Here is a 27,732-nt window from a genome sequence, read left to right as displayed (position 1 = left end):
AGCACTCTTGCCACTAGGCCATATCCCCAGCCCTCAGAGTAAGATTTGAACTTGTTCTTTCTTCAGATAAATGGGTTATTATTACCAACACTGAATGAAGTTTTATTAGGCATCTGCCTATATGTAGCTCAATTCTCCCAACAGGGCGGGATTTCTCCTTTCCTATTCTTACCCATATCCTACTCACCAAGCTGAAATTCTTGTTTTACAACAGACATTCTTACTTGAACTTGAATATGTCATAAATCCCATTAAGTCCTATTAAATTCTGTTAAAATACATTAAGCCACATCATAGAACTTAATTCCCTATCAATGGATTTTTATTCTACATACCAGAATTATAAAGGAGTTCTGTTAGAATTTATATGCTGCTATTTTTACATGCCTACCATCTCATCATTTTTTTCACCCTTATATTCATGTTGAATGAGAATTTTGCAAAGGAGGAAAATGGTAAATTCTCAAGACATAATTTCACATCTCACTTTAATAGAAGCAAGATGAGGGTCAGTTTCTAATCTGAGTAGTAACTGTCTTAAAATACTGCACAATACTTGCATTGTACCCTTACAGATAGAGGTGTATCTGTAAATATCTTTTTGTCAACCTCTGTGTGATTGATAACAGTTGTTCAGTAGCATGCCTTTGGTAGAAAAGAGAGTTGCCAAACTCTGCAGGAGGCTCTAGCATTAAAGTGCATTCAGAGTAAAATGAGTTACATTCCAAGTCAATAATGTAATAGATCAGTGACTACATATAGGAACTAAAACCATTAGCCTCATTAAAAGAAACCATAATTAAGCCTTTATCAGATTAGGCAATGGATTCTTAGATATGGCTCTGAAAGAATAAGAAACAAAAGAAAAATTAAAATGAAATTCATCAAAATTGAAAACTTTTGTTCCATAAAGAACATTATCAATAAAGGGAAAAGCTAATTAAGAGAATGGGAAAAATATTGGCAAGTAATATATCTAATATATAGTATCCAGACTGTATAATGAACTCTTCTAACTAAATAATAGTATTAAAAATGACAAAGGAATTGAATAGGTACTTATTCAAAGAATATTTACAAATGGCCAATGAACACATGGAAAAATATTCAATGTCCCTAGTTTTTAGGTAAATATAAGTCAAACACAATGACATATACCACTATCTATCCCCACAAGGCTGGCTAGATTGTTTTCTAATAGGAAACAACAAGTGTTGTTGAGGATCTAGAGAAGTTAGAACCTTTGTGTATTTGTGGTAGGAATGCAAAACAGTCCTGCCACATTGAAAACTACTTGACATATACCCAAAAAAAATTACATGGAGTTATCATATGACCCCAAAGTTTCACTCCTAAGTATGTACAGAAAAGAATTGAAAACAGGGACTAGAACAAGAACATGTATATGTGTTCGTAAAAGTGTTTATGGTATATAGAAGGTAGAAATTGATCAAACACCCATCAGTAGACAAATGGATAAAAAACATTATGATATATATTTTTTTGTCATCCATAAAAGTGAATGGAAACCTAGCATAGTGATACAGGCCTGTAATCTGAGCACTCGGGGAGCAAAGTCAGTAGGATTACAAATTTGAGATAAGCTTGGACTGCATAGTGATATCCTATCCAAGGAAAAATCAATTTTAAAAAAAAGGAAAAGAGAGGAGAAGGGAGGGGAGAGGACGGGAGAGGAGGAGGAAAGGATATGTCCTGTAACAAGGGTGAATCTCCAGAGCACTGTGCTAACTGAAAGAAGCCAGACCTAAAACATCATGCACTATATGATTCTGTGTATACAAAATATGCAAAATAGATAAATCCATAGACAAATATGGAAATGAGTTGTTGAAAGGAAAAGTGAAATGAGGAGCCATTGCTTAATGGGTAGGAGCCTTTATTTTGGAGTGACGAAAGTACTTTGCAAGGAGATAGAGGCGGTGCTTGAACAGCATTGTGAATGTTCTAAATGCCACTGTTTTCTTCAAGATAATTTTTGTTATGTGAATTTCACCTCAATAATAAACAGAACAAGAAGTCATTAATACAAAATAAATGTGATTATGAACTATATTCTCAGAACTACTTAAGCATATTCTCATGACAGTAGCTGGTAGTTATGATCAGTGAATTTCTTATGAATAACCAATAATATATCTCTTGTTCAGCTTGGGATTGGAAAGCCAAAATAGTCAAATTAATTGCTATTTCTTGTTCTTTTAGGACTCGCAGCTTGTATCTTCTGGACACAATAATCCAAGTAAGAAAGTCTGTCTCTATAGTGTTAAATGGGGGAGGGGGAGGGAGAGAAGATGAATCAATGGCAGATGAAGGAATTCACTGGGAAAAAAAACAACAAAAAAAAACTTGGTGGGGCATTTGTTTAAGCGCTCCCCAAGTGGATATGATTCTTGGTGACCCTGGGTACCAATATTCAAGGAAGAAAGAATTTCAACATAATCCTATGAGAGAGGAGTTTATGCATTATTAGAGTTGCATCCTAATACATGTTTAAAGGAAAAAAATTAAAAGGCAAATAAATGAGTCTCAAAAGAAAATGAAGCAGTTCAAAGACTTCAAAGTAAATGACTTCAGAATTTTTGGAGAAAAATCACAACTTGCGTGATATATATTCTATATCCTCTTTGAAATGGGTAGACTGTTGAAGTGGTTTCCTTATTCAGTCCAGTGGCCAATAAAACACATGAACTTTGTCATCAAAGATGGAAGCATTCCATGAAGTAGTGTCCTAATTCTCTCCCTTGGCACGACTAATATTAATTTTGTCTAGGGCATTAAGATGTGTAAACGCTGCCGTTCCCATCCTAGAAGCACATCCACACGGACGGGGCTTTGTTCATTTCATGTGCACAGTGGGCTGATGGCATCGTTGCCAGTCGCTATGTTTGCAGAAGAAAATAGCTCCAAGCTCGTGTGTCTAGAACTGAACTGAGGTTCCTCCACTGCAACACTGGAAGGCAAAAGGGTTTCCAGGAAAAAATACTGAGACAGGTGCTCCCGGGCATCCCAGAACCATCCGAGGTCAGAGGAGGCGGTGAGGGCACCTAGCACTAGGCAGTATCACTCACTTGTGCCGCCCTCCGTAGTGCTTACTGAGGACACAGAAACCAGCCAAGAGCTTTTGTAAAACTTTCTAAGATAAGTTTTGTAGGTAAGAGGGTTTTTTTTTATAATATAATATTAAAGCATTACATGTGCCATTCAATACTTAAATATTGAAATAGGCTGGGCGCCCGTGGCTCATGCCGACAGTCCTAGCTACTCAGGAGGCTGAGATCTAAGGATTGCAGTTGGGAGCCAGCCCAGGCAGAAAAGTCCCCATGGGACTCTCATCTCCAGTTAATCACTCAAAAACCAGAAGTGGCGCTGTGGCTCAAGTGGCAGAGGGCTAGCCTTGAACACAAAGAAGCCAGGGACAGTGCTCAGGCCCTGAGACCAAGCCCCAGGACTGGCAACTCCCCACCCCACCCCCCCCCAAAAAAAGTCAGCAGAAGATCACAATAGCTCAATAGCTGTGTCCATACGAACACATAAGATAATGCTGAGCAAAATGAACTCCAAGTTAGGGAAACAAGTTGTGTAAAAATAGAAGGAATTTTATTTTGGGCATGCAGCATTTTTGAGAAAAGTTGACACTTCTTCCACCCTTGGTTTATGTCTCTTTTTAAATTAAAACTTTTTTTTCATTTCTTTATTGTCAAAGTGATGTACAGAGAGAGGGGTTAGTTTTATACGTAAGGCAGTGAGTACATTTCTTATTTAACTTGTTACCTCCTCTCTCATTTCCACCCCCCTCCGCCTCCCTACTTCCCTCTCCCCCCCGTGAGTTGTACAGTTGGTTTACACCATATAGTTTTGTAAGTATTGCTTTTGGAATGGTTTATCCTTTGTCTCTCGATTTTGGTATTCCCTTTCCCTCCCCTAGTTCCAATACACGTATATACAATATCCAGGGGCCCAAAATCACTTACAGTGATATCAGGGGTAAAAACCACAGGAAAGACAAAAGAAAAAGGGCATAATTTCACATGGCATATTGAAAATAACAACAACAGTTACAGCAGGGGAGATGTACAAACACCAAAGGGAAATTTATAGCTTTAACTGCTTATATTACAAAAGAAAAAACTAAAGAACTGTGTATCCATCTTAAGGAGGTAGACCAAAAAAGAGCTAAGTAAACCCAAAACAAACAGAAAGTCTTAATTAAAAAAAGACAAAAGCAGAAAATAATATGATAGAAAACCCAGATTTTGCACATCGATGCAGCCAAATGTTTGGGGTTTTTTTTAGCATAATTGTGGTGTGATTGCAAATTTACTCATACTATAATTTATTTTTTTTCAAATGTTTATTATCAAACTGATGTACAGAGAGGTTTTTTTTTTAAGTATAAATTGAGGAACTTCCTGGAAAGAATGATCAAGACAGAAAGAGAAAATGTACAAATCACCACAGGACTGCAAAGAGGAACAAAGTGCACATTCCACTGGCAAAATCAGTAATACAAAGTGAAAAAATTTTACCTAACTTTTTCAAAATTAGATAAAAAATGAACATAGTTGAAATGATTTTTTAAATCCTGCATATGTTTGATATAAAATGCACAGCAAAAATTATTTCATGCATAGTTCTAGAACGAGACACTTTTTTGTTTTGTTTTTTTTTTTGTTTTGGTTTGGGTTTTTTTTGCCAGTCCTGGGCCTTGGACTCAGGGCCTGAGCACTGTCCCTGGCTTCTTTTTGCTCAAGGCTAGCACTCTGCCACTTGAGCCACAGCGCCACCTCTGGCCATTTTCTGTATATGTGGTGCTGGGGAATCGAACCCAGGGCCTCATGTATACGAGGCAAGCACTCTTGCCACTAGGCCATATCCCCAGCCCAAACGAGACACTTTTTACCAAGAATTCTACCAAAAATCACAGGAAGAAAAAAATTTCAAACTGATACAGTTTCTTGAAGATTAGGGCAAGAACAGTAGTTTCCAACTCTTTCTACCAGGTCAGCATAGCCTGGATAGAAAAACAAAAAACAGTACAAAGAAAAGAGGAATTTCAGGATAATTGTATTCATGACTGTAAATGCAAAACACTAAGGAAATATAAATGTCCATCAAAATATAATTTAAAATGTTATTTATAATTGAAGTTCTATCCTAGGAATTCAAAATTCTGTTTTTAAGTATATTGACATAATTCATTATATTAAATATTGAAGCAGAGTAAGTAAATGTTTATTGGAAAGGTGGTATGAAGCCAGCTTAGGCAAAAAAAATCCACAAGAATCCATTTCCAATTAACCAACAAAATGTCAGACTGGAGATGTGGCTCAAATTGACAGAGCATCAGCTATGGACCAGAAAGCTGATTGAAAGCACAAGACATTGAGTTCAAGCCCCGGAAGTGACCCCCCCAAAAAACCCACTCCACATAACCCAAAGGAAAAGATACTTAATAATCTGTGCGTTGGTGGCTCACTCTTGTAATCCTAGCTACTCAAGAGGCTGAGGAATGATGATTGCAGTTTGAAGCTACCCTAGACAGGAAAGTCCCTAAGTCTCTATGGTTAAACACAGTAAAAGCCAGAAGTGGCGCTGCGGCTCAAGTGGTAGAGCTCTTTCCTTCAGCAAAAGAGCTCAGGGCCTGGCCTAGCATTCAAGCCCCAAGACCAGCTTTAAAAAAACAACAAACAAAAAAAAAAACTTATTAAATTGAAAATAGAAGGTTATTTTATTAGCACAAATGATACCTCCAAGATCTTAGAAAAGCATCTTTTTAAATACTCAAGTATTTATAGCATGCTTCTGACAATTAGATTAAGACGTTGGCTCAGCTAGAAAACTGTTGATCAAGGTAGTAAATTAGGAAAAAAAGAAACAAATGTTTATACAAGTATGTGTTAGAAAGGAAAAAAAATCTCATTTCAAATTATACAATTGTAGAAAACTCAAAACAACATACAGCTGAATTACTAGAATTAAAAATAAATTTTGATGTGCACATCATCAGTTGCATTTTTCTTCATGAACAAATAGAAAACACAGTTTAAAAATGTTAACTAATGCTGACCTCAGAAATAAACTTACTACACCATAAGCCTGGCCAACATAGGCAAGACTTCAATAAAGAAAATTATAAATTATCAAAACATACTAAGAACACCTAAATAAATGGAGGGTATGATAACAAGATGTACTATTGTAAAGACACAAATTCTCTCCAAGTCACTCTTCAAGAACAAACCCTGATAACAGCACAAAAGTAGACAGATGATTGATAAAAGCTAGCTAGCTTGATAGATAGATAAATAGGTAGGTAGATAGATAGGTAGGTAAATAGATAGATAGATAGGTAGGTAGATAGATAGATAGATAATAAACACTGTAACAATCTTTTAGAAAAGTTCTAGTATGTACTTGAAAAAACTAACCTTTAACATAAAGGAATAGAAGAATGAGAACTCATTTGCAATAAATGTCAGAAATATTTGCTTTCATTTAGCTTTAGTACATTTCCTTCTTCACATGAGACTTTGTTTTTTAATACCTAATATTTAAATTATGATTCTCTACATGCTGCTTATTGGTTTATAATATATGTAATTGACCTATAGGCGGGTCCAAAGATTAAATTATTATCTAAATTAATATTTACGAGGATAACTCATTAATAGTTCCTAAACAGAATGTAAATATTTTAGATGTTGCCAAGGTAAGAAGAAATCTATAGCTGTTGAGGCTTAAGAACAAAAACAGGGTTTGGAGGATGGGAATTAAACCCATGGCCTCACTCATGCTAAGTATACACTCTACCACTGAGCTACATCCCCAACCCTAACTAACCTCTTCTACTTTAGCATATAGTTCTATACTAGTGACAGATCATCAGAAGACTGTCAACTGAAAATACGTGTAACATGCTAAAATACATGTAACATACACATACGCATATACCAGACTCTGTATGCATTAGCACATATGCCTCGTCTTCTCAGTGGCTCAGTCCCCCATCTTCACTGTAATTGTTTCTCCACATGCAGAGTCACTCCACTGCCCCTAAGCCAGTCTCTCTTGTCTAGCTTGTTAATGACCAGGGCCAGCTCCCTCCTAAAGCAGCTGAGGGGCTAGTCTCCACGGGGAAGGCAGCTGAGATCAGCCAGCTGACCCCAGTCAGTCCTCCCTGTGGGCTGCAGCGGCCTCTCCCAGTGGCCAGCCAGACCTCAGACTGAGTCTTCTATCTTTACCTTCATCATCTTCCCTTGGGTCTTGATAAAGAGACTACAATCCTCTATGGCTCCTCCTGTCCTTAAATATTTCCCATTAACCTCAGAAATTGCATCATCTAAAATTTCAAGATGTTGGGGGACATTTTTGCATTCTTTTCTTCTTGAAAGAAAACAAAACAAAACTGTCTTCTCTGGCTTCATCTAGAGCTCCCTTTCCCCCCCAAACGCTTATTTCATTGTAGCACTGAAGTTGCGGAGCGTGCTCACACTAACACCCTTCCTGAATGGCCCATTTGGCCCCAGGGTACCCTTCCTATTTGCCAGAACCTATTTTGTTTTCCCTGTTGCCACAACATAAGTGCTGCTAAGAGCAGAGATAATCAGCTGCAGCTCTGTCCCCAGCTGAAGCAAGCCCATGTCTCCGGCAGCCCCCAGTTCCCATGTGCAACCCAGCCTGTGGCCTCCGTACCTGCGGGTTATTTGGAAGCATTGTTGGTCAAGGTAAAACATACTTTATTCAGACCTCCTAAGGTAGCCTTTTATAGGACTGAGTCTCCGTTTTCTGGCACAAATGGTTTGGAAATGTTTACTGTTATCTGCCGTAGCTGAGACTGCTATTTTACGTCCTTGATTATAATGGTGCAAGGCATATCTGCTGGCAGCTCTAACCTGGGAGAGTAAACAGTTTCTCCAAATCCAAAGAGGAAAAGACAAATCGATATAGGAGAGAAAAATTAAACCTCCACTTAGCTGTGTCTTTTATCTACAGTGTTCTGCCTCTCTTTGACAATTGTATCAGCAATGATGGTGCTTCAATGGAAAAAAAAATAGTATTTTTCTAGCACAGAAGCCAGTTGACCAGGTCTCGTGCATTGCATCGGCCCTGTATGAGTGTTAGAACAAGTTTATTCATCTGTTGCTTTTGCTCCAACTTGATTTCCCACAGACTGAGACCCTGACTAGTCAGTTCACTGTCAGCATACATTTTTGGACTTTGGGTTTTCTCCTAAATGATCAGCATTTGGCCAAGTGGCTGTCTTTCACATTTCTGTTCTTGGACCAGGGGCGCACACAATCCAGAGTTCCTATATCCATGTGGCTATAGGAAGCCTCTATGACTGTAGCCTGCCTTTTCTCATAGCTGTCTGCTATAAGAAAAAGGAAAGAAAATAGGAAGTTTGTTTTGCACTCACCTTCCCAACATGTTTGGAATATATTCTTTGTCTAATATAGGAAGGAGGTCATTCCTGAGACAAGGTGACTAGAGGCTAAGATTGCCAGCTGACAGACAGGTGGGGCTTAGCACAATGCTTAGGCCTGAGTATCTGACCAACAGGCTGCAGGATCCTAGGAAATAACCAGGGCTGACTGGAAAGAGCACAGCAAAGCAAGTTGCCACCAGCATACCCCTTTTTTTGCAGCTCACAACTTAGTAGGGTTCCTTTAACTCTTACCCCTACAAAACCACCAGCAGCTGCAACACGAATGATTCTTCTCCGTGCTCGACTTCCAGCGAACCCAGAGAGAGGTCCCTTACCAGTGACAGTCGTGTCTCACATCACCAGCTGGTCTAGGGGTTAGAAATTGCCCCTATAATGCCAAAAACCAAAGTACTTACAGGCTAACCTAACTAAACCCATTAAATTCCTGGTGATCACATCCCACAATATTATTTTTTAAATAATATTGTATTGTAAAGGTGGTGTATAGAAGGGTTACAGTTAAATAAGGCAATTTCTTGTCAAACAGTTACCCTCATTTTCTCCCACTTTCCCCCCCCACACACACAAAGTTGTAAAGCTCATTTCCAACATAGTGTCCTGTTAGTATCACTGTTGCATTGATTCACCCTTTGTCCTTTGTCTTTCTGTTCCCATATCCAATAAACAAATATATGAGACACAGGGTACCAGAATAAAAAACAGTGACAACAGGGGATAAACCAAAGGAAAAAAAATAAAGAAAAAAATAAATAACTTCCATTGTGCATTAAAAACAACTATTGTTTCCATATCTTGGAGTTCATTTCGATTAGCATCATTTATAGCTGTCTTGCCTATCAGATGACCAAAGAAGGATTTGGGGTTTCTTGTGTTCAAACTTGGGAAAGACTGTCCAGGGTTGAGGCGTAATTCTTAGGCATCTCATGACTACAACCTTGATGTACTATAAAATTCTCTCATCCAAGTTATTCAGCATAGCCCCATTTGACCTGTGCTAGCAGAAGGATCAAAGTTCAGAGTGCTTTGGATGTAAAATGCTAATGGATTTTTTCCCCCTTAAATTTTCTGTAAAATGAAGTGGAAAGAAACCGATTCCATCTGCAAGATATTCATCTCTTGGCAAGGTCTCTACTTCAAATCTCTGGTTGTTTGCAAATAGCTCCTTAGTACCTACTCTCAGATCTGCGCCTAGGCTAATTGCATTGCAAAAACGAAATGATTTCGCGAATCCGGTTCTCAGACAATAAAAGATGTTTTAAAAGCCTCCTGCTCCACATTCTGAAAGATCGTTAATAGGAACATAGAAATTTGTTTAATCTCTCCTTAATCTTGAAGACTGTAAGACTCACATGTTTGTATTTTTTTCTACTTCCTTTTGAAGAGAAAGGTGACGCTGAGCCAGAGAGTCCCGACAATGGCACATCGAATACATCGTAAGTCTTTTTCTTGTTTCTCTGGGAGATGCCTGTTCTTTAATCAGTCTTATAAAATGAAACTGTGCAAGTAATGGTAGTAATCACAACTGAAGGAAGCCCAGTTCTCTTTTCTCATGATAATGTCTTTTTCAATGCTTTTTGGTACAGATGCGATTTTCAAGTCTTACGCTGTAGTAGAGAGAAAGGAATCGTGAAAATGCAAATGTTCCTCTTTATAAAGTGGAAATGTAAGGAGATTTGAGGGTGTGGGCTGGGAGAGAAAGGATGTGAACCCTTTATAATTTGGGTGGGGGCCGAGCACGGTCAAAACTTCCCAAACTTCTTGCACGTACTAAGGACGTTCTTTCTGCACATCTGTGAAGTAGCTCAATTATTTTAACAAACCTGCATCTACAGTCTTCTTCTGAATGATGTGAAAAATACTATTGTAGTTACCTCTGGAAACTCAAGAGTTTGTTGGTGTTCTTAAATGTGGCATATATAAAACATGTCTCCTTGCTCTGATTTATCGTTGTCCTCTCAACATTCAAAGAATCCACAAACACAGTTATTGATGTACACCAGAATGATGTACCAATATTTGAGTTACTTGCTGAGTTATAACAAATGATTTGTCTTAGGCCTACAGGGTCAGTAGCCCCTCCTTTGAAAATCGCTGCTTTTGTCACTTTCATTGAGTGACATCTTGTTTGTTTTAGGACAGGCTTTGTGAGAGTTTCTGATATGGATTAGGTGTTCTTATTACTTACTAAGCATTTAAATGTCAGTCATTAGATATCACCGTTTGGGGTATAATTTTGTATGTTTCATTTTGTCCAAGATTGGGTTCTCAAATATGTTGCAATAGGTTTGGTTGTAGGTTTGTCTTTCCTAAGGCACTCCCTTAAAAAGTTCTGAATAGTTCCACTATTGTAGTTTCTGATCACAGTGAATATGAACAATCTTCAAAGGTTAAAATATTACTAATTTTTCAGTTATTTGTGTTACAAAATATAATGGTAAAAGAGTTTTAATGCCATCTGGAGGCATTCTAGAGAACTGAAAAGGGAACAGTCACTGAAAAATGTGGGCCTTTTGAATCACATTTAGACTCGCTAAGAATTTACACAACTAAAATGTAAGCTACATAGGAACACGTTATATTTTGATCCTATATTTAATAAAAGCATTAACTTTGTAGGATCCACGATTTTTCAAGTTCTCAGTAACAAAATTATCTTAGAGACAAAGGAAAATACGTTGCCAACATGCCATATTTAATGTCACATATTGTAAAATCATATTTAGCAGGCACCAATTTTGTTAATTCAGCTTGATGTACCATTAGAGCTCTGTCTTCTCATACGCATTTCTAAAAAGTCCGTTCTCTACAAGAATTGGTTTCCGTTACTCCGTACCTTATTTCTTGTAATGTGTGAAAAATTAACTTTCCAACTCTCTGGAGATATAAAAAAGGTAGAACCGGAAACATTCCACATCCTGCCTCCCACAGGAAATTACAGAAACAAAGCCTAAGGTTTAAAAAGGGCCTCTGTTCAAAATGGATCATGCTGAACTTGGAGTGTCTCAATCTCTCCTGATAGTTCTGTTATAATCAGACAAGAGAAGCACTGTGAAGGAAAACAGTGTAGCATCTACATTTTTAGGCACAGTGCCTCATTGACCTCTGCTTAGGTAGGCAGGGCTAGGATAGATAATTCTCTGAGTCGTTGATAAGGAATGTGAGGATTAGAAAGGCCATTCAACTCAGTAGGTGAATTATGACATATGCCTTCTGATTTTTGCCCACTTGTCATATTGAGAGTTATATGGTCTCAAGAATCTGAAATCCTATTATTTGTTAAATGGTAGGTATACTAGTTTTCCAAGGCTATCATTAACATTCTATCACAAACTAGGTGGTTACGCAACAAAAATTGATTCTCACAGTTCTGGAACTGGCCCCAGATCCAAGTGTTGGCAGGATTGATTGACCCCTCCCGAGGGCTGTTGCTGATGGTCATGCGCTCGTCTTCCGTCCTCACATCATCTTGTATCTGAACCTGCCACTGTATTCCTTTTTTTGTAATAACACCAGCCATATTGAAATGAGGCCCATCCTGATGCTTCAGGGTCTACCCTAGTGATCTCATTTTAATTTGATTACCTCTGTAAAGATCTTATCTCCAAATGAGGTCAAATTCTGAATTTTCTGAGATTAGGACTTCAATGAGAGGAAGACACAATTCAGCCTGTAAGATTAGAATCAGAGCAATCAGAATGATTCACCAATCACAAGTTTATAGATTTCAGAGGATAGACCAGGTAAAAGACCTAAAGTAAAACAGATTTTTTTTTTTAAATGGGCTCCTTGGGAGCTCAAATGGTGAGACAGAGCAAACTGGATACAGCAATCACAAAGCGCTAGAGTCAGTTCCTCTTTCACGTCCATGATGTTAGGATAGACAGCTTCAGTGATGCCTGTCTACCCTTCTATCTACATAGCTCTGTGATTGTAGGAGCCATTTAAATCCAATATACTTACTTAACTTGTAGTATAGGATTAGGAGTCTTCAGATACAAAAACCCATTTCCTAAAGAAATGTCTTTCCTCCTTGCTGTCTTTGAAAAACAGTTGATTATCTTAGTGTTAGTCATGCTTTGCCTGATAGGACAGAGAAATCTGGATAATACATGAGGATCCCTTTGTGATTTAATGATCTACTTATTCAAGAAGGTGAAGGTGAACTATCTTAACACAAACACATAAAAACATAAATATCTGACAGAGTTACCTTCATTATAGAAAAACTTAACATTAACTAATTCCTGCACCTAGTTATTATCAACCCTGGAAAATTAATAACTTTTAAAGGGTTTTTTGTGTACTGTTATTTCTTTTTTCTTTTGTTCCTCCCCTCCTATTCCCCTCCCCCCTTTATCTTCTGTTATCACTGTTTTTGTTTTTGTTTTAAATTTCAGTACCCTTAGTCTTGCATATAAGTTTATTTGATTTGAGGAAGGGAAGAGGAATTACAGAAATGGTGAGACAAAGGACAAAGTGTGAATCAATGGCAATACTCACAAGACACTATGTTGGAAATGAACTTGTGAGGGGGGAGAAAGTGGGAGGAAATGAGAGAGGAAGTAACACTGTTAGACAAGAAATGTACCTACTTCTCTATTTATATAACATCATCACATCACCTTTACAATAAAATAAAAATTTTAAAACTTCTTTAAAACACAGATAATTTATGAGATTTGATCCTTAAAAAAAAAAGAATTAGACTGGGTACTATCTATATTTATATAATTTATCCCCTCAGGGCATTCTCTAGTCCATCCACAAAGAAAAATAGAATTCAAGTTAAAAACAAAAACTAGTTGTAATGGTTTTGGGTATCAGAGGATAGCATTTTCAGTTGCCCAAGTGTGTGGGAATAAAAGGAACACATCTCATAAAGAAGAAAGCAAGGGAAAAGAAAACTCCCAGTTCCGTATATAAATTCCCATCCATCCTTGAATGCCCATCTGGGAGAAGATACCACCAGTGGGCATAATTGAACACAATAAATAGCAAGCTGAGAAAGATGAGCAGAGATTTCAGCTACAGCCTACTTCCTACAGCTATTGCCAAGTCAGTTTGACGCTCACCCAAGATAAAGATGCTATGCAAACACCCTAAGATGCAGACCCTGAGAGCCAGAGGCTTACCACCACCACTGTGGCTTTTCTGGAGACAGTGACCTTCCCAGGACGTACCATAAAAGAGGAATGGGCCAACATAGTAGATCACCACCCATACTAGAAAAAAATCTAGAAATAGTGACCAGACCAAATGAAGATTTCAGGATTCTGTGAAGGCCACAGTCTGACGGGACCCTAGTCTGTGTGTTATCCACCATTGAAAAATTCGCTTCCAAGTCCCAGACCCATAGGGTGATAAGCATTAGACAAATCCAAGGGAGTACCTTCTGCATTTGTAGAAGGTACTTTAACTGGACAAAGCAACTGTAGCCTGAGAGAATAAGTATTTGAAATGTGCTTATTAACAGATAGGCACCCCATAAATCATAGTCACTGCTGTCAGCCATCCCTACAAAGGATAAAAACTGAATTGGAATTTTAAGCTATTTAGGAAAAAGCGGGAAACCCAGAAAAAATTAAGGATGATAAAAATAAAAATTGTTAGAAGGTTTTTAAAGGTCTTCTAGTGGAACTGTGAAGAAGAAAGGCTGAGCAGCCAAGCCGCTCCAGAGATGTCAACCAGAACAAACTCTTCCCTAGGGTTTCAACAGGCAGGACCATTGGCAGCAAATGCTTGGCTTCACCTCTCCCCAGAGAGAAGATATACGTTCTGAAGGAGGCCAAAGAATTTGCCTCCACCACTGACTTCCCTTTGAAAACGTCTTGGAAGACATGGATATTGTAGACTGATGGCTGATGGAACAGAGTGCACCAAACAGAGATGCTCCAAGCCCCTCTCCGGGCCTGGTGTAGAACAGGCATCTCCATGTCATGTATGAAGATGAGATGGACAAATGCTTATGGCAGTGAAAAACTCTGATTGAAAACATCTATGTTCATTGTAAAACTTAGAAAATGGTAAATACAGAGGGAAAGAATAGCCAGGGGAGTAATTGTGCGCCTGTCGTATAAAGAAATCTATCATGTATTTATGTGCATTTAGTAGCTTATATAAACCGATCGTATAATAGTGTTTGGAACTTGAGAGATCAAAGCCTTTTGGAAAATTGTTAGCCTATTTTTTTCCTAAGGAACTTGAAACCTCCTTTAATATTTATTTTGGCTGTAGCAATCTGTGTCTAAAATGATGAATTGTGGCTGCTCTTTTCTTCTCTGAGGTGCCTGTCTCCTGAGACTCTTTGCTGTATCTGTTGAAGTGATTAGCCTGGATCTTGATAGCTAAAAAAATGAGAAAACTTGTATGTGGCCTTGGCCGGAGAAAGTCAGCCAGATCCTGTTTCTTCTGCTTGTAGACACCAAGAATGAAAAATGAAACAGGAAGGGCCTGCATGGTTCTTTAGACCACAGTCAACAGTGCTGGGAGTTAGCAAAGTCAGGGAGCTTCCTTAGAGGGGTGTATTAAAATTTAGATTTTTTTAAAAAAAGTTTTAATCATGGCAAAACACATGTAAGCAGCCAGGCTCAAGTGGCTCACACCTGTAATCCTAGCGACTCAGGTGGCTGAGATCCCGAGGACCAAGGTTTGAAGCCAGCCTGTGCAGGAAAGTCTGCGAGACTCTTATCTCCAACAAACTACTCCGAAAAAGCGGGAAGTGGCAGTATGGCTCAAGGGGTGAAGTGCTAGTCTTGAGCAGAAAAGCTCAGGACAATGCTCAGGCCCAAAGTTCAAGCCCCAAGGACCCGCTTAAAAAAAGAAAAAACTTTAAAAATATACATGTGAGATTTAAATCCTAAGCAATTTGTAAGCGTTCTGTTCTGTGGCATAATGTCGGTTCACATGTTTTCGCCAGAACTCTTCTTTATCTCCCCACACTGAACCCCTTGTACCCGCTAAGCCATGCCTCCCCATTCCGGTCCTGCCAGCCTGGGTACCAGTCTACGCACTGTACTCTAGGTGCCTCCTCCAAGTACAGTATGTAGTGTTTCTGTGGCTGATTTCTTGTCACACAATGTCCTCGGAGTTGGTAAACACCATAGCATGTGTCCGTTTCCTTCCTTTTTGAGGCTAAATAGTGTTTTGTTGTGCGCCTGCGGACTGTCCCTGGCTTGACAGGGTTTCCACTTACCATTTTTAGCCTTCAAGATGGCGTGTAAATGATAGGCATTCGGTAACCACTGTACGTGGGATTTTAAATTCAGATCTTCTCCCGGGCGAGCAATGGGTGATCAAGCGTTCTGTCACGTGCTCAGCAGTGACAGCAAGCCTCCGCCCCTCCAGGAAGGGGAAGCAAGCAACACCAGTGTTCTATGCTGCTTAAGCAGTGCGTGAAGGGGCGCGAGTGGGTTACTCAAACTGAAGCGTTATAAACACAATGGGACTTTTCTGTCCTTATTTCCTGTTTTTAAGTACAGGTCACAGGCACACAAATATACCTTCACAGCCCCAGCTCACCAAACACAGTATAGCTACTGACCCACTATTTCAGTGCCATGTTTCAAAGGAGTGAGGAAAGGAAAGAAACCATGTGGGTTGGGTCCTGGGTTACCGATCACATCAGTCTGCCAGTGGCTTTGGCAGCTGTGTTCTTGTTTCCTCATTTTATAGACAAGGAAAGAGCTTCTCCCAAGATTTGCAGCCAGCACATGTGTTTGCATGCAAGCCCACATTGCCAGGGTGTATGGAGACCTTGGAGCATACGAGTAGAACCTACAAATGCAAAAGCCTGGCAACTGAAAACCTTAGGACCCAGTCACAGGGTCAAGATTCAAGAGGAAGCTGTTTAGGGTGTGCACCCTAGGAGAAGGAACATTTTCAGTGACTCCTAATGAGACCACAGGTACAGCTGATTCACTTTTGATGAAGGTGGACAGTTTGGAAGGAAGTTTGGCACCTTTGCAATGAGTTCTTTCAGTCCACAGAGACGTTCTGTATTCACTGTGGCTTTTGCAGATGGAGACATTTCTCTCAGACGTCGATGGGTCTGTGGAAGAGCGTGGCTTATATGACCGTGTTGATTGGTTGCAGTGGGTGATCAATAATTATGACCCGACATTGACGGACTGGTTATCCTTTCTCCTGATACAGTATTGTCTTTCCTAAAGTGTCTCCATGCTCTTTTGTCTGACTCTTTCCCAGCATTTACAACCTACTACTGATTTAGTAGAAAAGTATTGATAATAAATCCATGAGTGAATGCAGGGACAGTTTCAATGCATTCACTGCACATCATACTCATACTTCAGAAATACCGTTAGGTAGTTCTCTCTCTTCTGTCGATTCTCATTAAGACAGAAAGTTTCTAAATGCACACCTTACACATGTGCAAGCTGAATTCCCCGCTGCCCCTCATCACAGCGTGTCTTCGAACCCTCTTGATATCATAGGATACTTCCCATGTGTGCAGCACTGCATCTTATATTCCAAAAGGGCAAAGCAGGGTCTCAGAAAAGTGAGTTGGCTCATAGAGGTTTCACAGGTCCCAGCATCAGAGCTGAGAACCCAGCCAGTCACCCTGCGCCAAGGCCCCTTGGAGCTTTGTGGCCTGGCAGAGAAGCGTTAAGGAAGAAATCCCATTTTTGAACAAAGGGCAGAAAGCCCGGAAAGCCCTTTTTATCTGCCCTCCTTCCCTACTGACAAGAGAATTGCCTCCCCCACAGCCAGTGAGGGGGCAAGGAAATGTGGCTGCAGACACGGGTGCCTGTGCTGTTTCTTCTGCACAGTGGTGTGGCCTGGGAACTGGCCAAGCCTAGAGTCTGGAATTCAGCAGGCATTCCAAGACACTGGCAGAAGCAAATTGTCAGCTTCCCAGTCTCAACCCACCTGTTCACCTCAGAGGGCCTCTGCTGCCGGCCAGGGGCGTGGTGAAGCTGTTCACATGGTCCCCACTGAAGCCTGTGAAGTAAGTTGACCTTGGCCTCCGAGGTTCTACCACAGACAATTCTACCTTCTGCCTTGCTTCTGAAATCCACTGAAATAGCCAAAGGGACAGAAAGGATAAAAGCTGGTGACCATGCTTTCACACATGCACACATTGATCTTCTTATACCAGAAGGTCCTTCCTTAAAAATAAGGACTTCATGGAAATTCAGGCATTTGGCTAGAAAGGTACAGGTTCTGGCATGTCATGATGAAGCAGGGGCAATTACTAAATGCTAACTGGATGCCCTGCTGTGTGCTAACTGCCTTATGAAATTAGGATAATTATATGAGATAATTATGCAGGAGCAAGTAAAAGCTGAAACAGAAGATCACTCTTTGAATGAATCAACTCTGAATCTTCATTGCAATGCACAAGAGTAAACAATAGAGTTTCCCATCTTGTAGTTAAAGACCCCAAGCTGTGTGACCAACACGAAGCTATGTGAGCAAGCCATGATTTGGCCACAGGGGCATCTGACTCAAACGTACTCCTTTTCACAGTGCTTCAGGCCACAGACACCTGAACGGCATTAGAAACACAAGGCAAGTGATAGCTGAGGTTGTCAAATGGCAAGTGCTGCAGCTTGTATGTGGTTTGTTCCCCAACAGTTCATGTCTTAGAAGCTTGGTCCCCAGTGTGGCGATGCGGAGCTGAGGGTCGATGGAGGTGGAGCCTAGTGGAAGGTTGTTAGGTCCTTGGAAGGTCCTTGGAAGGACTGACTCAATGATGTGGCCCTCATTCACAAAATCAACGCAGCACTTCCTGTGGGCTGAGCGCTGTTAACACTGAGCCCTTTGTTCATATCATTCTGTGATATGACAGCTCACATACCTGTGAGCTCAAATAAAGCACATATGCACCGAGAGATTAAGGAATTTAACCAGTACTGCACAGTGGAGTTTGTGATAGAGATAGGATGTGAACTCAGTTGGCTCCTGTACCCATGCTTTTAACCACACCTTTATAGATCCTCCATTTTGGATATCAGACTGCAAAATATTGCTGAGATGATGCAAATTAATGTTTCTTTAGGTGCCAGAACAGCATTTCCAAGTTATGTGTTCACGTAACTGTTCAAAACTATACTTGGATTAATAGTTAATGCAATATCTTTCTCTTCTCTTTTAATGTCAAAAGCACATTGGTATTTTTATCTTTTCTTTCAAGATATCCAAGAAGTGATCCTTTTCTTACTTTTTCAAGTACATTTGAATTCTGGTTTTCTCTCATAATCACTGCTGCTAATCATGCTAAATTGCCTCCAAATGAGAACTGAGCAGAGAAAACTGTTTCACTGCCCTTAAAAACACTCAATTTGGCATTCAAAGTTTGAAGAAAAATAAGTAGTTTAAACTTGAGCACTTGCATGGTTTTGTGGCTGCTTTGGGGTCCCGCGGTGCCCACAGGCTAGCAAGGGCTGCCCCGGCCCCACACTCGGAGGCGCGCTCCTCCAGTGTCAGGGTATATGGCCTGACTCTGGAGAGCTTTCAGGAAAGTGTGATGGGTCAAAATGAAGCAAAAGGGATGCTGCCCAGATCATTACACCCGCCAGAAAGCATTCAGTGGAGGAATGGAAATTTCTCTTCTTCCGTGACTTGTAAATAGATGTCTTTGTGGTTGTTTTAATTCCTCCTCTTCAGAGTTGCCAAATAAAATACAAGACACCCAGTTAAATTTGAATTTCAGAGAAAAACAAGGAATCGTTTTCTTTTAGTGTATGTCCTATGCAATATTTTGGACATCCTTGTACTGAAAGATTATTTGTTTACATGAAACTCAAATGTAACCAGGTGCCCTGTTATTTTCATTTACTAATTCTGTCACCTCTACCAAACACCACCAGGACTGTAGGTCCAGTTGGTCTGCCAAATCATAACTAATCAAAGAGCAGAAGATAGACAAGAAAGGAGGAGAGGTGGAGAAAATGGCAGAGAGAGGAAAATAAACATGAATCCTGGCCAGCTGCCAAGTCAAACAACTAAATTTTGCAAGAAAGGAATCCTAAGAGTGAGGCCCCAGGATGGACACGTCTGCTTCACAGAAGCCTTAGCCGGAATGTTGCCCCTTCCCCCAGAGCAGAGCTTCAGTTAGCATCTCAATACTGAAGCGTATCTAGGAATGGAAAGATTTGGAATGTGACAGCTCCTACCTTTGCAACTTTGTTAGAATGGCCCAGTTGTTTAATTGCAAGGAAGGATTTTTTTTTTTTTTTTTTTTTTACCCTGGTGAGATGATTTGGGAATTGGATATCAAAGAAAGCTGCCTAAATTCAGTTTATGCCCCTAAGAAGCCTTTGAAACTCCATGGATAACCTTTTGTTTGTTTTGTATTGATAGTGAGAGGAATTTACCCCTGTTTACACACACACACACACACACACGCACACGCACACACACATACCCCATTCAACTGTGAAGCATGAAGATGGCTTTTTTTTTAGTTAAAAATATTAACTGACAGCTTGAAGATGGATTTGTGTTTTCTTTAATCTCTAACCAGACAAATTACTGTACGAAACAAGCCTTATGCCTTCATCCTGGACACATTACAAATGTGGCCATTCTGTAGGAGATAGCTTTTTAACAGTGGACAAAGGAAAAGAAAAAAAAACAACTTTGGAATTTTTAGCATGTTGTTACAGGCAAGATTACTGGGTTTTGACTTGCTCTAAGCCACAGCTGGATCAAGCCTTCAATGGGGTAAGAATATTTTTGTTACTGTTGTATTTTGAGTATTCCAAATGTAGAACTCGAGCCTGAGGGAAAGGCAGCATTGGGGAAGTGTCTGGGTGGCTTGTACTGTCTGTGGATGATGCTAATGTCGAATGTCCGGTAATGAAAGAGCATGTGAGCTCTGTCTCTGCTGAGAACTAACGCATCCAGCAGCTGATATTGTTAGGATTGTTGGAGCAGGGACTAGATTTCGTTTCCATTTCAGTCAAAGAAAAAACTGATATTTTAAAAACGTATTTAAAGGGATGTGCTTGTAACTTTCCTTTAAAAAGCCACGCAGCCGTGTAGGAGCCTCTCATTGCCGTAGATGTTTTCACTGTCCTTGCTATGGCTTTAAAAATGCATATGTAAACAAAGCTGAGAGCCAGTTAGTGGCTTATGCCTGCAACCTAGTGCTCAGAAGACTGAGATAAGGGAATCATAGTTTGAAGCAAGCCCAGGCAGGGAAGTCTAGGAGACTCTTATCTCCAATAAACTACCCTAAAAGAATTCAGATGTGGAGTTCTGGCTTAAGTGTAGAGTACTAACTAGTCTTGAGCAAAAGAAGCTCAGAGACAGCATCCAGGCCCTGAGTTCAAGCCCCAGGACACATGTGTGAATGCTACAAGGAATTTCCTGACCAAATCTACTACAAATTAGCCTGATAATAATCTGTTGAATTAAATACAAATGATTTTTTGCTTTTTCTTTCCTCTTTGCTTCACTTTACAACTTAATGGATCTTTGATAAGGTGCATGAAGGGATTGGGTCAAGTTAAAACAATGTTATTCTGCATGTTTCCCATTGAAGAGTCTTCAAAGAATCCCCAAGCCAGCCTCTTCCCAGAAATCCAGAGATGTCCCTCCAGGGTAAGCAACTGTGGAAACCCACCAAGAAGGCACATCAGCCTACCTGTAGCAGCCAGCTTAGAAGCAAGTGTCATTTTAATAGGAAATTATCAGGGCATATAAATAACAGGATCAATTAATATGATGGATTCAAGTATCCTATCAAAATAACTTGTTATAACCCAGTCTCCTGATTGATTCATTAGCCTGGATGTGTGTCATCAGATATAAAAAAATATATAATAAATCCAGTTGGATGCTTGTGGCTTATGCCTATAATCCTACTCAAGAGGCTGAGATCTAGAACATTGAGATTCAAAGCCATACTGGGTACAATAACTGCACAATAACTGGTAAACAGCTGAGCTGAGCTGGCGGTGTGGCTCAAGGGGCAGTCAAGCAAGCAAAGCAAGTACAAGGTCCTGGGTTCAAACCCCAGTGTGTGTGTAGGTGTGTGGAGAGAGAGAGAGAGAGAGAGAATATACACAGTTACTAAAGCTGGATAGGGCAGCACATATTGGTTAATCTGTTACCCCAATTATTTGGGAGGCTGAGGTAGGTGGATCATTGGAGCCTAGGAATTACGAGACCAGCCTGGGGATCATAGCAAAACACCATCTTTAAAACAAAAATTATCATTAAGTATTTGTTCAAAGGAGTTGCCATTTAATGAAGCAGTGTATGAATACAATATATCTTAATCAATGCCACCCCTTTCAAAATTCTTACCCATCTCTCCCTTACTGGCCCCTTCCCTTACTCTTCTTAATCTTTTAGGGTACATATTGGATTCATGACTGTATTCTCCCCCTCTTCTTCATTCTTCTACTCTTTTCTCCTTGACCCTACCCTACCTCTTTCAAGTTCCCACTTTCTGGTATTTTATTTTGCTGAACTTCGATCTTTTCAATCTTCAGATCTTTGATCCTTTCTCTCTCTTGACCTCGCTTACCTCACTTGACATAACTTTTTCCAGATCTTTTCATTTCTTTACAACCAGTACAATGTCATTCTTTCTAATGAATGAGTAAAATTTCATTATGTATATTTACCACATTTTCTTGAATGCATTCATCCACTGAAAGCTATCTCAGCTGTGGTTTCTATACCGTGGCTATGATGCGTAAATACTTCAGTAAACATCGTTGTGCTAGTGGCTTTACTATATCCTGGCTGGTGATCTTTGGGGTAAATGCCCAAGAGAGGAATTGCTGGATCATAGGGTAGTTCTACGTTTAATTTTTCCAGGAACCTCCATACTGCTTTTCAGTGTGGTTGAACAAGTTTGCATTCCTACCAGCAGGGTTCCCGTTTGGCCTCCTTCTCACCAGCATCTGTTACCACAAAGCACTGTCTTAAAAATGTAAGTGAACAAATGAGGCCCTAAACTTAAAGGACTGGTAGGAGAAAGAAGAACAATAGAAAGGGAGGGTCGCAGGTCAAAATGCATTTTACATTAAATGGACACGTTAAATTAGACCTGCCTTGTACAACAGTTTAAAAAGTTTTACAAAATGAAAGATGTAATAGAATAGTGTCCCCACCCTTACCCTGAGATGTCCACAAGTAAAGAGACATTGGCTCCATCTACAGAAAGGAGAGTACAGCGTGAGTGAGAGGCTTGAAGGTGCTGGGCGGCTGAGTTGGAAGGTGGAAGCAGGCCTCACCCAAAGAACAGAGGTGGCTCTACCACTGGAAAAGACAGAGCCAAATTCCTGCCTGAGCCACGGAAGGAGCATAGCCCTGCCACGTCTTTATTTGGGCCCATGGAGACTGGTTTGGGACTTCAGACCTCAAGAATGGTAAATAAATTTGCTCCATTAAGACACCAAGTTTGTATAATTTCTTACAATGCCAAGAAAACAAATATAAAAACATAGGAGACAATCTTTGGGACCTAGAACTAGGCAAAAAAATTTGCTAAATTTTACCTTTAAAAGATAAACTTTAGCTCTGTGAAACACTAAGAGAACGACGTGAGACTTGAAGACTAGAAAAAATAATAAACCATGTAGCCACAAAGGACATGCACTAACTGAATAAAGAACTTCAAAACCTTAGCATTAAAGAAGCCGAGTTCATGCCTGTAATCCTAGCTACTCAAGAGACTGAGATCTAAGGATCATGGTTCAAAGCCAGCCCGGGCAGGAAAGTCCATGAGACTCTTATCTCCAATTAACCACCAGAAAACCGGAAGTGGCGCTATGGCTCAAAGTGGTAAGAGTGCTACCCTTGAGCTGAAGAGCTCAGGGACAGTGCCCAGGCCCAGTTCAAGCCCCATGACTGACAAAAAAAAAAGATGTCTCTCAGATCCGAAGCTTCTTGAGAAACTAGCATTCTAAGTGTTGAAGGTATTAAGAGTTTTAAAAAGTACCATCAGGCTCTGATGGCTCGTGCCTATAATCCTTGCTGCTCAAGAGGCTGAGATATAGAGGATTATAGGACAGAAAAGTCCACAACCACTCTCTCCAAGAAACCAGCAAAATGCTAAGCTGGAGACATGGCTCAAGTAGTAGACTGTCAGGCAAGGTCCTGAGTTCAAGCAATATGTTATTATCTACTTAAAAATATATTATCAAGTTTATCTAAAGTTAAAATCCAAAATTAAGCATGTGCCTAAAATGTTCTTACATGGAGTCTGCTAATGTGAGGACCAGGAGCCTACCTCTACCTGTGGAAAAGTGCTAGCTCTAATCCATGGCAACTTCAGAAATGGCTGGGTAAATATGTAAAAGATTGGCAGCCTCTATTGACAGTTTTCCACTGTCTCATTATCAGACATCCAGGAATGCCAGATTTCCCAAGTGAGTCAAAGTGCTTGGATGTTTTGCTAGGGTTGTTAGCCAGAATCAACACCCTCGGAGTCAGTCTTGAAATAGACTTTCCATATCCTGTAGATATTACACTGACAACACCCCAGCACCCTAATGCTGAAGAGTCCAAGGCATGAGTCAGGTGGACTCAGTACTCTGCAGACACGGTCTTGGGCGCAAGCAGACCATTATTAGTGGTTTTGGAAAATGGCTAGCTGTCCTAAGGGTGAAGGATGAAAATTAAAACACACAAATTAGAGGCGGACAGGGTGACTCATGCCTATAACCCTATCTACCTGGGAAACAGAGACCAGGGAGATCTCAGTTCAAGAGCAGAGAGGGCAAGAAGTTGGCCAGACTCTATCTCAACCAGTGATCTGGGTGTGGTGGTGCGTACCTGCCACCCAGCTACACAGAAGACCATAAGCCGGAGCATCACAGAATATGACCCTGTCAAAAACAAAAAGAGTAAAAACAAAACGACAACAGAAGAACTACACCCTAATGAAAGCATAAAAGGACCAGAATCCTGACTTGCGTGGTAGAGCACCTGTCAAAAAAGCACAGTCCTTGAGTTCAAAGCCCAGTAGCACCAAAAATGTTTTTAAAACCCTAAAAAAAGAGTAAAGCAAAAGAAGACTGAAACCCGCATCACTCTTGCTTTCTCTGCGAAATCTTTAGGCTCTTAACAATAGTCTTTGGACGGAAAGTCCTTTTTTAAGTAGGGTATATGTAGTCAAGTCTTCACGCACACATTCCCTCGCACATGCACACACACGCACGCACACTCACACACACTCACACCGAGCCCGGAGTAGAGAAGTCATCTCATCCACCTGCAGTGTCCCCAGCTGATGAGGCGGTGGGACTCCACACGTCCTTTAAATCTGAAATCTGCTGGAGACTTTTCATAACCCATGAAATGAACCTTTGCCAGTGTCTCCTGCTTCTTGTAGATTCTGTATAAAGTTCAAGGGACAGATGGACATTTTTCCCTTTAGTAAGCCCTTGGGGTAGGAGGAGAAGTTGGGCTGAGACGTCTGGTGCTTTCAGACCTTCTAATTGTGGCAAGGGCCTTACTCCCTGCAAGGTGGGGGGGGGGGGTGGCAGAAAGAACCAGGGAGTGGGAAGCAAAGAACTAATTGCCCAGCTGGCTCTTGCCCTGTAGGCAGCAGGAATTTTATCATGATGTAGTTAAAAGTAATTTTCTCTATGCTGTATAATGCTGAGTTTTCAGGCGTCCAAGTTAGGGGCTTCTAGACAGCACGCATCTATTGTGGAGAGAAAGTGACCCACTACAAAGAGCAGCACCTGATCTCTCCCTTTGTAGAAAACAAAGTGGGTACACACAAAACTACGTTGCTCGGGCACATCTTGGATTTAAGCTTTAACCCCTATTAAATGCAATGTGGAATTTAAATAAAGTCATAGTGGATAGGATCCCTGCTGAAAATTGCATCCTCTTCAGCTGAGACGCAATGATCTCAGCTTCCTGCATGTAAATCACCTGCGTGAGAATGTTGTAACAATCATGAAGTTGTTGTGAGGACTTGGAGGGGAAATGAAGCTATATGTTAATGAAATTTTCTGCAGTTCTTCCAAGCAGCAAAGATTTTATGGGCTATTTTGTCAAACTGACTTCTTAGGCAATTCATTTGAGAATTTTATCTGTTCCTCACACCAGAAAAATAATCAATTTTGTCTGGATGGGTTTGAACAGCTGATGGTTGTCTGAAGCTGTCTGGCTGCCTGGTGTTTACTGAGAGCAGTGTTGGGGTGGTCTGAAACCCCTCCATGTAATCTTTTTATAGATTGATTCTGGGGGGGTTTACTAGCTAGAAAAAATACCAACTCTGTGATTGATAGACTTTATTTTCATTTTATTTGTGTCTTTATGACCTTCTTCCATTTATGGCATTAAAGAGCCTGTGAATTCTCAAAAATTACCCATTGCCAATGAAATCTCTTCTCACCAATAAAAGAAGTACACATACTATTTTTAGTTTCAGAGACCTCCTGATTAAGGTTTGGGGGATCAAACATGTTTGTGTACAACAAATAGAGGAGCCAGGTTGACCCCCTCTTCTTTCCTGTGAAGCAGCCTCACAGGTATCTACATAGATATAATTATATTGTATAAATCCAAGATTTTTTTTTGCAAATTTCAGAACATATTTCCAGGATATCTCAGGAGACCTGATGAAGAAGGTGTTTGTGGTCATAGATGGAAATTTCCAGGAAGGGATTCCCTGGTGGTTGGGGAGCTCATGAGTTAAGTGAAGGCATTAAGTGTGTTAGGATCCCAGCCTGGGAGGCTCATCTAGTGAGAAGCTGAGTGAGGGACCTGAGCCCCCTAAGGTATTAAAAACTGGCCTTCCGGGGCCACCAGAGTTCAACTGCCATAGGCATGGTGTCTGTTAAGCAGTTCAGGCTCACAGACTGAATCAAGATGGGCTGTAAATGTAAAATACACATAGACTGGGAACACATCACACAGAAAAAAATATAAATGTCATTTCTGTTGTTAAAACTTTATTTTTAAAATGACAGTGTCTGTTATACATTGTGTTAAATAAATATAGAGTTGTTCCTCAGAATCTATGGAGAAGTATTTTCAGGACCCTTACATGAGTACCCAAATCTAAAGATGCTCAATTCATTTAAATAAAATGGTGTAGTATTTAGATGAATCCTACACATACCTTCCTGTATATTTTAAATCATCTCCAGATGACTTATAATATTCAATACTATGTACATGCTATGTAACTAGTTTTGCTGTGTTGTGAAGGGAATAATAACAATGAGAAAGCTTGTACATGTTTGGTACAGACTATTTCTGTTCTTTTCTCTCCATGATTAGTTGGCTCCTGAGCTGTGAAAGTCATGAACATAGAGGTCTGTATTATTGGCTGTATTGCTAAAATTAATATCACCGATTTCTTTCACTTTCTTTATATGCTTACTAGTCAACTCACACTAGACAAAACTAAAGACTTGATTGGCATGAGAGATGGGCAGGAAAGGGACTTATGTAAACCAGTACAAAATTTCCAAGACAACTGGAAATGTGGCTTAGTGGTAGAGTGCTTGCCTAGCATGCATGAAGCCCTGGGTTTGATTCCTCAGCACCACATATACAGAAAAAGCCAGAAGTGGCTCTGTGGCTCAAGTGGTAGAGGGCTAGCCTTGAGCAAAAAGAAGCCAGGGACAGTGCTCAGGCCCTGAGTTCCAGCCCCCGGACTAGCGAAAAAAACAAAACAAATCAAAATTGGGAAACCACACAGGCATCTCTGTTTCAGGTTTCTCCTGCATACTTGCAGCTCTCCCTCATGCCAAGTGTCGTTTTCTTTTATTTTTTATTCTGAATTTCAAAGGTTGTGCAAGGAAAGTACACTTGATATGTACATCTAAGTGCTTCTTCATCATTCACCTTTTTTTCTCATTCTCCCCACCTTTTCTGTCCTGCCCCCCTCCAACTTATTTCACACTTTTTTCCCTCACATATGCACATTGAGTATTCAGGCTGTATTGTCCCCTGTCCCCTTTACCTTTACCTCCCTCCCTCCTCCCACCCCACAGTCTCACTGCAGCTTCCTGATACTCATTTTGTGGTCTGTTCAGTGATCATCAAATGGTCTGTTAATTGTGTGAAAGGCCTACTCCATAGTTTCACTCCTGTGTATACTACAATCAACTAAACAGTATATATCTGCATATTCTTCTATGTATGGTTATATAAAAGGTTGTATTTTGGGCATCAGGTTTTCCAATCCATTTATCTGTTGTGGCCATTTGGACTATTTCCATAACTTGGCCATTATGAATTGTGCTCTAAGGAACATGGGTATTCAGGTGCCTTTATTATATCTTGACATGCAGTCTTTCAGATATCTGCCCAGAAGT

General features: G+C 40.2%; 1 protein-coding gene across 3 annotated transcripts in view; it reads left to right on the top strand.

The window, feature by feature from the left end:
• Window positions 1-27,732, top strand: part of Aff3 (AF4/FMR2 family member 3) — a 478,613-nt gene that overhangs the window by 335,398 nt on the left and 115,483 nt on the right. For all 3 annotated transcript variants that reach the window (XM_048352397.1, XM_048352395.1, XM_048352398.1), the window contains 2 exons: window positions 2,224-2,260; window positions 9,849-9,900. In XM_048352397.1, the coding sequence (XP_048208354.1) occupies window positions 2,224-2,260; window positions 9,849-9,900 (89 nt within the window). The remainder of the gene's footprint in view (window positions 1-2,223; window positions 2,261-9,848; window positions 9,901-27,732) is intronic.

This window comes from Perognathus longimembris, chromosome 8 (genome assembly GCF_023159225.1).
Source record: "Perognathus longimembris pacificus isolate PPM17 chromosome 8, ASM2315922v1, whole genome shotgun sequence".
NCBI classification, from domain to species: Eukaryota; Metazoa; Chordata; class Mammalia; order Rodentia; family Heteromyidae; genus Perognathus; species Perognathus longimembris.
This window is presented reverse-complemented; position numbering and strand designations above follow the sequence as displayed.